We start from the raw sequence: 17,778 nt of genomic DNA, 5'->3' as shown, positions 1-17,778 counted from the left end.
ACATGCAAATTTAAATAAGCAAATTAATATTGCCAAAAAGATACGGCATTTCTCTAGAAGGAAAAAAGTGTTGTTTTACCAAATGTGTTATTATTATTATCACTTGAATAAAATATAATAATTTAAAACTGTTTTTCGAAATCAGATTTTGAGAAAACTTTAGAAACATTTTTATTTTTATTTAATAATAATAATAATAATAATAATAAAATAATGCTAATAAAGATAAATGAAATTCCCGCTGAGATATGAGCCTCTAAAATTGCAAGTTGGGTGCAGCCTTTCCGTCTTCACTCTTCACGCCACTAAACCCCACCTCACTCCACTTTCTCTCTCCACCTTTCGCCGGAACTTTTGACCGGACCTCCGTCCTTAACACCACCACCGTTTTATTCCTACTTAACCGTATCTCCGGCGATTATTTTCTCCGGCAACTCCTCTGTCATCCTCTATCTGTTAATGTGACCCTAAACAATTTCACAATGGCTAAACCAGAAACCGAAACCATCAACTCCGTCAAGTTCACTGAGCACAAAACCCTAACTAAAATGCTTACGTCATCGTATCAAAACGAAATTAATTCCGGCGATGAACTTCCTCGAGTCGTAAGGATTTCAGTCACTGACGCTTACGCCACTGACTCCTCCGGCGAAGAGTCCGGCGAGTGCTCAGCCAGACAAAGAATTAAAAAGTACGTTAACGAGGTTACAATCGAAAACCAGTTATGTAATAATATAAGAAACGTTAACGGTAACGGTAACGGAAACAGGAGTGTGAAAAGAATAAGAAAGAAGCTGGCCGGAAAAGTTACTTCCACGGCGGTTAAGTCCAAGATTAATAATATTAATAATAATATTAATAAAACAGGTAAAAAGTTTCGCGGCGTACGGCAACGGCCATGGGGAAAATGGGCGGCTGAGATTAGAGATCCTTCGCGACGTGTACGGCTGTGGCTCGGTACTTACAATACAGCAGAAGAAGCCGCTATGGTGTACGACCACGCGGCTATCCAGCTACGTGGGCCCCACGCCCAAACAAACTTCACCGTACCGTCACCGGTTCCGGTAATAAACAAACCCTCGCCGGTTTCCTCTTCTGAAGACTCGCACAGTAAAAAAGCCACGTCACCAAAGTCCGTTCTTCGGTTCTCGTCCGCTTCCACGGACGAGTCAACCGCCGAGTCGACTCAGAACGACGTCGTGTCGGAAAACCTCTCCGGGTTTAAGCCTTTTGACGCGCCTTTCTCCACCTCGGACTTGTTTGACTTCCCGGATATCCTACACGACATTTTCCAACCCGACCCGGTTGACGTGTTTATGGATTTTCAAGAATCTGATTTCGGGTTTGGGTTTAGTACCTGGCCTGCAGACGATTACCTGAATGATTTCGGTGATATATTCGGGTCGGATCCTATCGTTTCGATTTAGGAGCGGGTAAGGAAGTGAAAGTGAAAATATCAGGAATTTTTGTACGGAATTAGGGAGTTATAATTATTTGTTTATTATAATATTAGTATAGCTAGATACTTAAATATTTAGGTTTAACTCCGTTACCGTTTGTGGTAACGGACGAGTGGCTAAAGTGTGTGGATGTTAAGGATAAAGCACGTGGCAGTGCACGTGACTAGAGAAATGAAATGATGTTGGTGTTTTAAATTTGGTGAAGAAATGAAATGGAATGAATGCTACGTGGTTTGATCATGCATTATCTGATTTTCACCCAATTTTATTGCTGCAATCGTATTCAATACTTGTAGGTTTCGGGTATAACTCATGTTGCATGGCGTATATATCCACACTATGTTTCATTTTATAGATATAAATAATCATGTCGTGTGTTTCGATGGCTACATGTATATTGATGACATTCTTGTTATCAGTTTAGACGAAATTCAGTCTATTATTTCCACCAACGTATAATACTGATTTGTACAAATAGACTATGTGAAATTGTACTTGTTATTGTTAACTTCTTAATTAACATGACACAACTGTGACTCCTTAATATCTTTGAACTTGATATAGTATTTTTCATGAACGTTTCAACTGAAACTACAACACAACAAACTTTTTTTTTATAAGAGCGTCTCCAACGCATGATCAAACTTGGGCTTCAACTGACAAATCCTTCGGATATACAAGCAATGGATACAAATGCGACCCTTGCAGAAAGGGCGTGGTTGGGCGCATAGTTGAGATTTGTTGTGATTTTTTCAATTTCTTTTGTGTGAAGTAGATTAATGACTCGTACATGTATTACTAAATTGTACATTCATTTCTTTTAATAAATCCTTATTGTATAAAACATTTAAAATATGAAATGTTAATTATATGTACACTGTATTTGCCAACATAGTATTTGTTTACAGTAAATGAAATAAATTTCTGTAAATAATTTTATTATTGTTAATTTGAGTATGAAAAATAAAAGTTAAATGTGATAATTATGTGAAAACATAAGCATATGCAAGGACATATGTAGAGTTTGTGAGAAAATATGTGTTTATCTTAAGATTAGTGAAAGCTTGATTTGACAATTGATTAACTCAGTTTCTAAGTATTTTTTGAGGTTTTGGGTTAGTACTTAGTAGTGTAACAACACACACACTAAGAGTGAGGTGAATGAAATTGATACTTTAGAAGTCACATTTGATAAAATTAAAGCTAGATATTTAAAAGAATACAAATTTCCAAAAATGGAAAGAATAAATGGTGAATCCAAAATTCAACTTTTAGAAATTAGAATGCGTGAAGATTTGAGTTATGGAGTGGTAATGGTTTATTGATGAGGTGTTTGGTTTTGGGTAAACGTAGAATAAAAAATCTAGTGTTTAGGCATGAGTCAACTCTTTTTCACTTGACACCTGCCCCCGATCTTTAATTCCTTGCTTCAACTTTCCTCTTTCCTGCATTACTGGCTTCATCTCAGATTTTTTACTCAACAATTCGGCTTATTATTTGTTTATTTCATAGGTCAATTACACTAATATATAGTCAAATTTATCCATTTTTATAATTATTAAAAAATAAGGCTATTGTATAAATTGGATGAAGTGATATACTAATTACCTATCGCTATATACATTATGTATAATGTAGCGGACTTCGATGACTGGTTATAATATTGTTATGTGACGTTTATCATATACGATAGTTGGCTACTAGAAAGCCGTAATTAGAAAAGAAAACGAATGTGAATTTGATACGAAGAAATTGGTTTACAAGGGAAAGACGAAAGAAGAATAAGGAGTAATCATAATAATGACAATTAGTGGGTGATTTGTATTAGTTTTATAGAGATAAGAGCACCTACAACAAGGTGAATTCTTTAAGGTTTAGATGATGTGACACCAAGCAAATTAGATGGTTAAGGGCTTTATCCATTGTAGAGCAAAGTTTGTGAGTTAAAGTTTGCATAACCGAACTTAATTCAAACTTTTAGGGTGTGTCTCAATGTCAATTTCTCTCACATACTCATATACATATTATATATACACGTATAATTTTAATATATTTAATAAGGTTTGTAGTGTTTTGTTGTTATAAAAGAAAGTTGGGGGTTTTGTGAAAAGTTTGAAATTTTATGTGAAGCTGATGTGATGGTTTGTAAAGATTTTTTTGTTGTGGATGCTCTAATAATAACAAAGCATGAACGTTTCACTTATTTAAATATAATTTCATCAAAAGTGACGTGTCATCATCACTTGTCAAGTTTGGTCGCCTCATACATGCAATAGCAATTGTTTTGCAAGTTCAATGCATTTAAAATGAGAGCAAAAAGAGAATTCGGAGTTAGATGCATACAACTCTGAAATGTGACAAGTTCGGTGCAATTGACCAATACCTGCCACTTTTTCTAAAAACAAATTTGACAAGACATTTTAATTGGAAAACAAGTACACATGTTACAAGTAGATAAACAAAGTGTGTTTGTAATAACTAATAAGGTTAAAACAGGGGTTATATATGATTTATCAAACATATTTACATAATACTATTTCTTTATATCATTAATTACAACATGATCTAATACAAGTACACATCCTTTATCTTTAGCCGAATTACTAAAAAAAAGTTACAATGCTTGCACTTTGAACTATTTCACCGAAGTCTTAGAATATATTAAACTACGGGTTTACAAATATGGGGTCGAGATACTGTACAATAATGCTTAACATACGATAGGTACGTGAGACGCTCAAAGGCAAAAATACTAAAACGCTCAGCCAAAAACCTAAAACGCTCAAAAAGGTTTTTGTGAATAAAAGTAAAAAATTGATCGATTAACAATCCAAAACTATTTATTTCGGTGAACCAATGATTAATTGGATATATATTCACGATTTTGAGATCTTTTGATGTGATTTCATTGATCGATTTCATGAAATATAAGTACTCTTATATGTTAAGCAATTATTGTATTGCATCATTTCTTTACAAATATGTATTATTACCGATATGGAATAAAAGAAAAAAGAACAAAAAGCTCGTAAGACAAAATACTCACCAAACATATTTGTTCTATCTAGATGTGTTTTTAAACACCGTTTCATTTTAACTTTCCGGACATAATTTATTGATTCGTAAGTCATATTTGGGGTTCAAAACCTCATTCTTTTTTTTTTAAGAAAAACCACGTTGGTCGAAATTGGAAAATTTTCACAAAATTACCCACATGAATTCACTTTATACTTGTAGATAATAAAGTCAGACACTTGTAGCATATTAGGAGACAGGAATCATAGAGATAGAATTAGTAAGTTATCGGATACCATAGTTTGTACGGACCATAATCCTTCTAGCTCACTTTTCTTCTCTTTAATGTTGGTGTCTTTGTACCATCGGAGTACGCTTTTAGGCTTGTGACAAGCAAACTATAAACTAATAGTAGCATCATAACCATCCAAGCTTTCTCGACGTGGTGAGTGCTTTGGAGATATAGGAACACTTCCATCTTTCAACCATCCAAGCTAAGAAACGGAGAGATTTTGTGTACACTCTTTAGATTATATATTGTAAGAATAAATATATTTTATATATTTATTTATATGGCCATCATTATCATTTATATAATAATAGATCAAAATAATTAATTATACATTATTATATATTAGTTTGATAATTGTTGATGAGCCAGATTACTCTTAATAGCTAATAAAGGGTTTCCCCTTGGATGTATATATAGAGAGAATAAATTAACAGCATAACCTAATCTCACACACATAAGAAAATCATGTGTCTCATCTCTCTTCTAAACCGGGTTCCTCTCAAAAACCCTAACCATCCTTAACTATACATCCTAAAGGGGAACTCGATCAAGATGACAAGCATGTCGACTACATCATACCCTGCTGTGGTTACTACTCTCCCTACTGTAACAGGTTTATAGGTTTAATATTTATCATGTTTTCTATGACTTACATGAAGAACTGACCAACACATATATCATGCGTAATTGCGTATGCATAAAAGGCATGTCACATGACGTATGCCCTACCAATATCTTTGTTAAAAGACCTATTAATAGGGCTGTTCAAAAAGCCGCGGCTCGTGACTCGCTCGAAAAAGCTCGATTCTAAATGAGCTCGACTCGACTCGGCTCGATTTTTAAACGAGCCGAGCTCGAGCTAGGGTCAGCTCGGCTCTTGGCTCGGTTTTGGCTCGACTCGTTGGCTCGTTTAGATTAAACCCTAAATTTTAATATCTATATATAATAATATCATACAAAGTAATAAATAAATAAAAATTATACATATATTATGTCACTTGATACCTAAAACCTTACAAAAGTATAACAAAATAAAGCAAATTAATTTATAAATTCTCTAGTTTATAAATTTTATATAATATGTATTTTAAAGTTATATATTTTGTATTTTATATATCAAAATTTGTAAAATATAAAATAAAAAAATAATAAATAAATAATTTAAAAAAAATTAAAAGAGTCTAGCTCGACGAGCTCGAGCTCGGCTCGAGCTTTATACGAGCCGAGCTCGAGCTCGATTTTTCAGCTCGATAAAGAAAACGAGCCGAGCTCGAGCCAGCTCAATTAAGTTCGAGCTCGAGCTCGAGCACACTCTGACTCAACTCGACTCGGCTCGTTTACAGCCCTACCTATTAATGTATGAAACCAATGAGACATGCGTCTTAGAAAATATAACCACTAAATTAAACGCGCACCTAAGCATTAGGATAGCACACCAATCAAATATCCTGACTCATCTATATGCTCTTCTACAGGGGCGGCCCTGAGGGTGTGCGAGCCGCACCTTCGGCCGAGGCACATAATTTTTGGGGGCCCAAACCTTTTTATGTATATATATATATTTATCGGTAAATGATTCTAAGTCAAACGATGCTGTTAATTGATCGATTGGGTCATTAATTTTAGTGTCTAAAACTCGCCGGAAAAAGAGGTTTGCATGCCGCCGGAATGTTAGAGGACCGGAGAGTCGGAGACGACAAAGGCACGTGAGTTAGAAATTGTTTTAGTTCAAGTTTTGGGGATATGGCATAAATGCCCCCTGGCTTATCTCAATATTAATTAAACAAAAAAAACTATTAACCTTGAAGTTTTACAATTTAATTAACTCATTTACCTGGTTTATGAAACAATAACAAAATAGATGTATAATCAGTATTTACATATGAATTCATACTAAAATGGATGACATTTGAAACCGGTTGACGTGTAATTATTGTATCTTTATAAATTAACAGTTGATTCATATATAGTTTTTTTTACTAACACATTACTAGTTTGAAAACATTAAAGCGTGATAAGTTTCATATTCCACCATTTGAGATGGCGAAGTACATATTTTCCATCATTAACGCATCTATACACCTAGTATCCATAAGTTTTTTCCTAAACCTACTAATCCAAAAACGAAATTCAAGGTAACATCAAGTTTTAAGGAATGATAAAAATATCATCTACTCTTTATTTCATAATTACATTTATTAGTTACATGCTAACTACATTTAGTTTTGTTTTAATTATACTCCACACTTAATAACTTCTATTTCAACAACATGTCATTTCTATAATCTTTTAAACAATTTAAAAAACTTAAGTTTTTATTAAACTATCTTAATTCGCATAAATTATGTATTAATAAACTGTATAAGTATTAAATTTTAGGGTTTCAAAACCAGTGTATTATATTACTACTATATTTTTGCTATGTTTATTGTTATAGCATTAACCGCCTTTTATAAAAATTAGCTTATGTATTTCGTTATTCGTTAAGGCCTACGGACCTTTTTATTTCGGCTCGACCGAGGTATATAAATTCTCGGAGACGCTCCTGCTCTTCTAGACTGCAAGTAAGAACATTTATCGCATCCGAATATCAATTGACGATTAACGCCCTTATAAGCATGACAATCAGATCATACATTTGTTCCAAGATCAAGAGTCGCGATGATCAACAAATTCCCAACATCTAAGAATTCTTGTACACGAAAATGAACTCATGATCTACTTAAAAATCTTCTTATCTTTCTCTTTGATTTTACTTACTTTTTATTTTTGGAAAGGCCGATAAATTAAGAAAAAAACAAAAATGGCAACTTACAAGTAGTAAGAGTCCCACTAAATACGAATAGAAAGAAAAAAAAATAACATGCAACCTTATAATGAAAAATTAACGAAATTAATTTTGCTCCACACTTCCAATCCATCAACAATCTTTTGCTCATGTTCTTTACCCAAAGAAATAATCTATTTTGATTTCATTAATCAACATTATACCGACAATGCTTTTCCATTGAATGTTAAACCATTTATTGGCTTCCAAATTGTCTTTTGCTTCTCCTCTTTGTCACTCTTGTGCTCATTAAAATATTCAACAGTTCCCGAACAGTACCAAAATAAGCTTGTGTTTCTCTTTGATTTTACTAACTGTCTTAAGCTCATGATTTCCTACAATTTTAGGTACGTTGAGAGATCTATTCATCACTTTTCTAGTATAAATATTCAATAAGTAAATAAGGTAAAAACTAAATGATAAGGTGAAACTTTGGTGACTCGTATCCATGCACCGCTATCTAGTAATTGATTAATACCCAAAAGTTAGATATGGACACAAAGTTCTAAACTACCTTTAATTAAAAAAAAACAATACGAGTATCATATTATTATTATATAAATTTCAGTGAATGCATTTAATAGTCATATCAGAAACTCAGAAAGAATATGGTAATAAACATAAGGTTTTATATAAAATAATTGTATATGCGAGAACGTGTTCGGAATAAGCATATGCTGCTTTTAATAATCCCTTTATACAAAGTGAGATATTACGAATTAACATTTTTTATTTCATACACGTATAAAGATAATTTTTACCGGATGATAATTTTTTATACTGAAATCTTTTATTTTATTGGATTCAGTTAGTTCACTGAAATATTTTAGGTTTATTAAGAGTAAATCTTGAGTTTTTCGTTTTAAAAATTTTTAAATGGCAGTTTTATTGACGAAAATAAATAACTAGACTAGCAAGATGCTAGGCTAGATAACAACATTAGATTCGCTAAATATAAAATATCATCAAAATGAAAAAGAACATCATATTTCCTAACTCAATCCCACTTCTTTACCCCTCTTCTTCATCCAGATGTAGTGTAGGCATTCCCACCTCATTCCATATATTTTTTTCTATAATTTAACTAAAAAATATCATTTCATAAATTTATCTATCATTTTTCAAAATTCTTCCACATTCTATTCCCTATTCATATCCATAAATTAATTCTTTATTATTTTTCCCTCTTTTGTCTTGTTATATAGTAAATGGTGATTGAGAGATAGGTGATATATTATATGGTATGGATTAAAAGTGGGTCACTATATTTAGGTTTTTACTTTAGTTGACATATAACTCATCCATATAATAGGTTATGGACTGGTGAGATGATTTTGATGGTTTTCTTTAAATTTAGCCTAAATTATATACGTTTGACAACTTTAAAGAATGAGTTGAGAATACTCTTTAGTCTCTTGTTGCTTTCCTTCATTCTATTGTAAGGCCCCGTTACCGGTAACCCTACTTTCGTGTTGGATTTACTCATAAACACAGTTCTAAATATCAGAGTTAATTAAAAACTTTACGCGGAATATAAAACTTTCATAAAACATTACATATCGATTCATAATCATGTCTTAAAACATTCCTCTTGTCTTTCAAAATCAAAACATAACTTATAAAACATATCAGATCTTCAGATGCCAGGCTTTAGTCTTCTGCCATGTGTCCTCCACTCAAGCCAGCTGTCTCAACCTACTCACCTGCGTGCATACTAAAAGTCAGCTACGCTGAGTGAGTTCTAGTTAATCATACAATACCATACAATACCTTATTACATACATACGTACTTAACCTCATAACTTTCCTTCATACACACATAAGTACTCATACCTTCATTCTTACTTACATACTTTCTTTCTTACTTACATACTTTCTTTTTATTCATAATCATACGTTTTAAAGAGCCTTTCGCCCTATAACCTCACAGATATTATAAGGGTCTGGTCCCTAACATCACAGATATTATAAGGGTCTGGTCCCTAACATCACAGATATTATGAGGGTCTGGTCCCTAACATCACAGATATTATTAGGGTCTGGTCCCTAACATCACAGATATTATTAGGGTCTGGTCCCTAACATCACAGATATTATTAGGGTCTGGTCCCTTGTTTTCGAATATTAGTAGGGTTCGATTCCCTCTTCGTTACCATACAACCATACATCATACCTCGAGTATTATTAGGGCTCGGTACCCTTTTCGTAACCATACAACCATACAACCGTCATTTCCTTCTTTTATTAACTTTATTACGTTCATACACATAAACATACATATCATACTTGCCATATTTATAACGTTACAACCTGACAGTACGTGCAATATCCGAAGATCGTTCACGAACCATCAAGCAATCATTCATACATATCACATATATCACATATGGCTTTATAACGTTACAACCTGACAGTACGTGCAATATCCGAAGATCGTTCACGAACCATCAAGCAATCATTCATACATATCACATATATCACATATGGCATACACTTATCACTTAGGATAAATGTATTAACAACACATCAAGTATGCACACAGCCCCGAAAATATAACAAGGAATGGGGCTAGAAACTCACCTGGATCCTGTTACGTTCGCCGTTGATCGTAATTCCTTTCTTTAACTGGGCTCGGCTAACTGTATAATATTTACACATATCAATTAACTACTACTACTCGTTTTGTATTTCTATCTATATATGACCCACAACGAACGGGGGTCCGGGGGCAGCGCCCCTGGCAGCGGGGTTCTAGGGGCGGCAGCCCCTAGCGGGGTCCAAGGGGCAGAGCCCCTGGCTGGGGTTAAGCTGCCAGGTCAGCTTGGAAAAATTTTATTTTCGATAACTGCCTTAACACATTTTCCATTAGGTTTTTAATTTATTTTATAATCGAACTTCACTTCAGGCGAAGTTAAACCTTAGGCGAACTTGGCTTCAGGCGAAGTTAAACCTTAGGCGAACTTGGCTTTTAGGCGAAGTTAAACCTTAGGCGAACTTGGCTTTTAGGCGAAGTTAAACCTTAGGCGAACTTGGCTTTTAGGCGAAGTTAAACCTCAGGCGAACTTGGCTTTTAGGCGAAGTTACCATTTCAGCGAAGTTGCCATCAGGCGAACTTGGCTTCAGGCGAACTTATCATCAGGCGAACTTGGCTTGCAGGCGAAGTTCATCAGGCGAACTTAGCTTGCAGGCGAAGTTCATCGCTTGAAGGCGAAGTTGCCCAGATGAAGGCGAAGTTGTCGCGCTGCAGATCTGTTTGCCCATAACTCCTTCGTTTCTTAGCCAAATAACTCGATTTTGGTACCCACGGAATCGTATGATCGGCGCCTACAAATCCCAACCATCAAATCGGCCTAAAATCGACGTTTTAGGGGTCCGATTTGGGCAGTTGTGTTTCGGGTCTGATTAACCCGTCAAATCCTAACCATTTTCAGTAATATTAGCTTTGCGGGATTAGTTCTTACCTTTCCAACTCAGATCTACCAGCAAAATCTCGGGTCTCGACTTCGGATCTCGGTCGGTTATGTGTGCTTTTGAGTGTGTAAAAGAGAAAGATGGAAATAAAATGATATCTTGGGCTTGGGATGGGTATTTATAAGCCCACGGACCCAAGGCCCATTCTCATTTAACCCATCTTACGTAATCTAAGCCCATGACCCGTTCCTTACTCGACATTAAATAACTAAAACGTGAAATCACTAAACATAACTTTCTTTATTCAACATTATAAATTTTAGGATGTTACAAGTCTTCCCCCCTTAAGGAGGTTTCGTCCCCGAAACCTAACTATTATATAAACAAACTAGGGTAAAACTTGCGCATCTCATCCTCGGCTTCCCAAGTAGCATCTGATCCCTTGCGGTGTTTCCATATTACTTTTACCAAAGGTATAGTTTTGTGACGAAGCTGCTTCTCCTTGCGATCAACGATCTTTATCGGCTGCTCGATGTAGTTCAATTGTTCATCAACCTCAATGTCCATTAATGGCACGTGAGACGTGTCATCAGCTAGACACTTCCTCAGATGAGAAACATGGAAGGTTGAATGAATTCCTTCTAACTCATCGGGTAAATCCAGCTTATAAGCTACTTCCCCCACACGATACAAAATTTTAAATGGTCCAATGTACCTCGGACTTAGCTTCCCTCTCTTTCTAAAACGGATAATTCCTTTCCAAGGCGAGACCTTAAGCATCACATAGTCTCCAACGTTAAACTCAATTGGTCGTCGCCGCTTATCTGCATAAGACTTTTGTCTGTCTTGAGCGGCTTTCATTCTTGCTTTGATCTGATCGAACTTTGAAGACGTTTCTTGAACCACTTCTAGGCTTCCCATTTCTTTCTGACCAATCTCACCCCAACACACCGGGGTTCTACATCGTCTACCGTAAAGCATCTCAAACGGTGGCATACCAATACTCGAATGGTAACTGTTGTTATAGGAGAACTCTGCCAGATGCAGATGATCATCCCAACTTCCACCAAAATCTAAAACGCAAGCACGTAGCATATCCTCAAGGGTTTGGATCGTCCTTTCAGACTGTCCATCGGTTTGAGGATGATACGCCGTACTGATGTTCAACCTCGTCCCCATAGCTTCATGAAATTTCTTCCAGAACCTCGAAGTAAACCGTGTGTCCCTATCAGACACGATCGATAACGGTACTCCATGCTTGGTTACCACTTCCTTGATGAACAAGCTTGCTAACATTTCTGACGAGATGGCCTCTCGTATGGGCAGAAAGTGAGCACTCTTGGTCAAACGGTCCACAATCACCCAGATGGTATCATGTTGCTTAGCTGTACGAGGTAGCTTAGTTATGAAATCCATGGTGATGTGTTCCCATTTCCACTCAGGTATCTCTAGCGGTTGCATCTTCCCATAAGGCTTTTGGTGCTCGGCTTTGACTTGTAAGCAAGTTAAGCACTTACTAACATAATCCACTACATCGTTCTTCATTCCTGGCCACCAGTAATCTCTTTTCAAGTCTTGGTACATCTTTGTAGCTCCTGGATGGATTGAGTACCTTGACTTATGAGCTTCATCTAAGATTCGACTTCTAAGATCACCATGGCGTGGGATCCACATACGGTCGAACCTAGTCTTAACTCCATGAGTGTTTTCCATCAACTCATCTTGCTGGCCATAAATCCTTTCTTTCTTTACTAACCCTTCGTCTACTAACACTTCTGACTGCACTTTGATGATTTCTTCAAAAAGACTTGAGTTCATGATCAACTTGTATGATTTCACGGTTGCAAGGACTTCCTCATTCTTACGACTTAGCGCATCAGCGACCACGTTAGCTTTACCGGGGTAATACTTAATCTCACAGTCGTAATCCTTTATCAATTCTAACCATCTTCTCTGCCTCATGTTCAATTCTTTCTGCTCGAAGAAGTACTTTAAACTCTTATGATCTGTATAGATAGTGCACTTAGTACCGTACAGGTAATGCCTCCATATCTTAAGAGCATGCACTACAGCTGCTAACTCCAAATCATGCGTCGGATACGTACTCTCATGGACTTTCAACTGTCTAGACGCGTAAGCTATCACCTTCCCTCGTTGCATCAACACGCAACCTAACCCTTGATGCGAGGCATCAGCACAAACAACGAAATCCTCATCACCATCGGGTAAAGTAAGGATTGGAGCTTGCGTGAGTCTCTTCTTCAATTCTTCAAAGGCTTCCTCCTGAAACTTTCCCCAATTGAATACTATCGTCTTTCGGGTCATACCGGTCAGCGGTGCGGCTATCTTGGAGAAACCTTCGATGAATCTCCTATAGTAGCCAGCTAACCCTAGGAAGCTTCGTATATCAGTCGGATTCTGCGGAGTCTTCCAATTCGTTATCGCTTCAATCTTAGCTGGGTCCACGGTAATCCCCTCCGGATTAACCACATGACCTAAAAATTGCACTTCCCTTAACCAGAACGCGCACTTCGAAAACTTGGCGTACAACCTTTCTTTCTTCAGAACTTCCAATACCTCTCTCAGATGCTCGGCATGGTCAGACTCACTCTTTGAATAAATCAATATATCATCGATGAAGACGATAACCGACTTATCCAACATCGGTCGACACACCCTATTCATCATGTCCATAAATGCTGCAGGAGCATTTGTTAGACCGAATGACATTACAAGGAACTCGTAGTGTCCATACCGCGTTCGGAACGCTGTTTTAGGGATGTCTACCTCTTTCACCTTCAGCTGATGGTAGCCTGATCTGAGATCTATTCGTGAGAACCAACTCGAACCTTGCAGTTGGTCAAACAGATCGTCAATCCTAGGCAAGGGGTATCTATTCTTTACCGTAAGCTTATTCAACTCACGATAGTCTATGCACATTCTCATACTTCCATCCTTTTTCTTCACAAACAAAACCGGTGCGCCCCACGGAGAAACACTCGGTCTGATAAAACCCTTGTCGAGGAGTTCTTGCAGTTGGGACATCAATTCCTTCATCTCGGACGGTGCTAGACGGTAAGGCGCCTTCGCGACGGGCTGGGCTCCTGGTACTAGATCTATCTGAAATTCTATCTCTCGCTCAGGTGGCAACCCCGGAAGATCCTCAGGGAATACTTCTGGGTAGTCGCGCACAATAGGAACATTCTTCATTTCTTTCGTCTCGGCCGTAGCGTTGACAACATACGCCAGGTAGGCACCGCACCCTCGCCTTAACAAACCCTCGGCTTTTATCATCGAAATGACATTAAGCCCATAACTCTCCTTATCACCATAAACCGTCACCGCACTACCATCCAATGACTTTAACCTTATCATCTTACTTTTACATACTATCTGAGCCTCAAACTCAGACAACCAATCCATACCCAAGACTACATCGAACCCTCCTAAGGCCATAACATACAAAGTAACAGGGAACTCATGTCCCTCTAACTCTATCTTACAATTCTTAACCATTTTTGTTATTTTCACCGAAGTGTCACTTGCGGTTTCTACTACAAAAGTTTCAGACACTCGGCAGCCTTTCATTTTAGCTAGTTTACTAAACGTCGTAGCTACAAAACTTCTATTCGCACCAGAATCAAATAATACAGAAGCGGAAACATCGTTCACTAGAAACGTACCTGTGACGACATCCGGAATCTGCCTGGCTTGTTCCTGGGTCAGCATGTAGGCTCTAGTTCTGGGCCTAGCTTGATCGGCATCCTTCTTTCCACTACCTCCAGCTACACCTTCAGTGCACTCCCTTGACATATGGCCTGTCTTGCCACATTTGTAACATGCTGGTTTCGCACTGCACTCATTGGCATAATGCCCTACCTTCCCGCACTTATAACAGGCATTCGACCCCATTCTGCATTCTCCACCATGAGCCTTTCCACATTTGAGACAAACATTAGAACTTTTACCCCACTTGCATTCACCACCATGCCTCTTTCCGCAGGTCTTACACGATCTCTTCTCCCACACTTTCTGTTTCTTATCCTTGGAGTTCCATAACTGAGTACCGGGTCGTTTAGCAGGAGTGACCCCTTTCTTCTCTTTCTCTTCGTCCCTTTCCACCCTATCATCCGCGGCCACGTCAGCATAGACCATTTCCGCGAGTCCAACAGCCGAATCAAAAGTAGCAGGTTGAATCGCCCTGACTAACATGCGGACCTTTTGTGGCAACCCTCTCACATAACATTTGATTCTCTTGACCTCAGTGTCAACCATGTCCGGCACCAACCTAGATAGTCGGTTGAACTCCGTGGTATACTCACGATGCGTCATCATACCGGCTTTCAAATTCTGGAACTTCATCTCCGTTCTTTCAACCTCGGCATCTGCACAGAACTTCTTCATTACCAACTCTTTCAAATCTTCCCACCTCATCTTTTTGATCTCTTCACGGGTCTTCCTCTGCTCCACACTCTCCCACCAATACATAGCCTCATCTACGAATGACTGAGTAGCATAACCCACAGCTTGGTCGGGACGGCATTCGCTAATGCGGATAACCTTGTCCATAGCGGTTATCCACTGGAGAGTAGCGATTGCGTCTCCTAAACCAGTCAGCTTAGGCGGGTCACAACCTTTGAAGGACTTATAGCTGCACCCACCTTGTCCTCCTCTCCTATCATCGACTTTCACTGACTTATCCCTACTCGAGGCCCCTCTTTCACCTTCCCCATCCTTTCTACCATCACCACCCGCCCCTTCAGCAGTTCGCTCACGGCTTCCAGCAGATCCTTCGGGATTCAGGTTCTTCACAGCAGCAACTACAGCCTGAACGATGGCTGCTTGAACTGCGGGGCTAAGTTGAACTTCTTCGTTGTTGTTCTGGTCTCCTCCAGCCGCGCTTCCTTCATCTTCGGTGTGGGAAGCTTCTTCCACCGAGGGTTGCCGGACAAGACGAGGCCTGCCACGACGCCCAGTGCGACCCCCAGTTTCAACAAATTCTCCAGCTCCAGCCATTAGTATTCTAAAGGGGAAAACACAAACATCATCACTCAAGGAACTATCTAGTACAAGGATAGTAAGGCTAACAGGTAATAACAGTGGCCAGTTGTGATTAGCTGATCACGTTACTTTCCGCGTCCTATACACTTCCTTTTATGAGTCTATTTGTGCTGGTTCTACTTAAGTAGTTAGTCAATTCAAAACAATCAATTATTCCTATCCGTACCATTCTCATATCTTTTCTTTCTCATTAACGTATATCATTTAATCATACCTTTCACCTTTACTGATCTTGCTTGAGCGACACATGGCATTCTTGAACTGGCATCTTCTTTCTTTTCTTACTTAAATCCCATTCTCTGTTCGAGTCTAAGCATGTAGGATGCTTAAATCTCTCGAACTTTGCTCTGATACCAACTTGTAAGGCCCCGTTACCGGTAACCCTACTTTCGTGTTGGATTTACTCATAAACACAGTTCTAAATATCAGAGTTAATTAAAAACTTTACGCGGAATATAAAACTTTCATAAAACATTACATATCGATTCATAATCATGTCTTAAAACATTCCTCTTGTCTTTCAAAATCAAAACATAACTTATAAAACATATCAGATCTTCAGATGCCAGGCTTTAGTCTTCTGCCATGTGTCCTCCACTCAAGCCAGCTGTCTCAACCTACTCACCTGCGTGCATACTAAAAGTCAGCTACGCTGAGTGAGTTCTAGTTAATCATACAATACCATACAATACCTTATTACATACATACGTACTTAACCTCATAACTTTCCTTCATACACACATAAGTACTCATACCTTCATTCTTACTTACATACTTTCTTTCTTACTTACATACTTTCTTTTTATTCATAATCATACGTTTTAAAGAGCCTTTCGCCCTATAACCTCACAGATATTATAAGGGTCTGGTCCCTAACATCACAGATATTATAAGGGTCTGGTCCCTAACATCACAGATATTATGAGGGTCTGGTCCCTAACATCACAGATATTATTAGGGTCTGGTCCCTAACATCACAGATATTATTAGGGTCTGGTCCCTAACATCACAGATATTATTAGGGTCTGGTCCCTTGTTTTCGAATATTAGTAGGGTTCGATTCCCTCTTCGTTACCATACAACCATACATCATACCTCGAGTATTATTAGGGCTCGGTACCCTTTTCGTAACCATACAACCATACAACCGTCATTTCCTTCTTTTATTAACTTTATTACGTTCATACACATAAACATACATATCATACTTGCCATATTTATAACGTTACAACCTGACAGTACGTGCAATATCCGAAGATCGTTCACGAACCATCAAGCAATCATTCATACATATCACATATATCACATATGGCTTTATAACGTTACAACCTGACAGTACGTGCAATATCCGAAGATCGTTCACGAACCATCAAGCAATCATTCATACATATCACATATATCACATATGGCATACACTTATCACTTAGGATAAATGTATTAACAACACATCAAGTATGCACACAGCCCCGAAAATATAACAAGGAATGGGGCTAGAAACTCACCTGGATCCTGTTACGTTCGCCGTTGATCGTAATTCCTTTCTTTAACTGGGCTCGGCTAACTGTATAATATTTACACATATCAATTAACTACTACTACTCGTTTTGTATTTCTATCTATATATGACCCACAACGAACGGGGGTCCGGGGGCAGCGCCCCTGGCAGCGGGGTTCTAGGGGCGGCAGCCCCTAGCGGGGTCCAAGGGGCAGAG

The 17,778-nt window shown here is 37.8% G+C and overlaps 1 protein-coding gene across 1 annotated transcript; it reads left to right on the top strand.

Moving 5' to 3' along the window:
- Positions 1 to 233: 233 nt before the first annotated feature.
- Positions 234 to 1,867, top strand: LOC143619355 (ethylene-responsive transcription factor CRF1-like). The gene has a single exon (XM_077091304.1). It carries the CDS (start codon positions 483 to 485, stop codon positions 1,425 to 1,427), a length of 945 nt encoding a protein of 314 aa, XP_076947419.1. The 5' UTR covers positions 234 to 482; the 3' UTR covers positions 1,428 to 1,867.
- The last annotated feature ends 15,911 nt before the right edge of the window (positions 1,868 to 17,778 follow it).

The sequence above is a fragment of the Bidens hawaiensis genome, unplaced genomic scaffold (genome assembly GCF_021521415.1).
Source record: "Bidens hawaiensis isolate Kalapana, Puna unplaced genomic scaffold, B.hawaiensis_p1.1 tig00002423_1, whole genome shotgun sequence".
Lineage (NCBI taxonomy): Eukaryota > Viridiplantae > Streptophyta > Magnoliopsida > Asterales > Asteraceae > Bidens > Bidens hawaiensis.
The sequence above is the reverse complement of the archived record's forward strand: the minus strand, read 5'-3'. Positions and strand labels throughout refer to the sequence as shown.

What these genes read in the sequence shown, in the direction of transcription:
- LOC143619355 (XM_077091304.1), top strand. Translation starts at nt 483, where the DNA reads ATGGCTAAACCAGAAACCGAAACCATCAACTCCGTCAAGTTCACTGAG.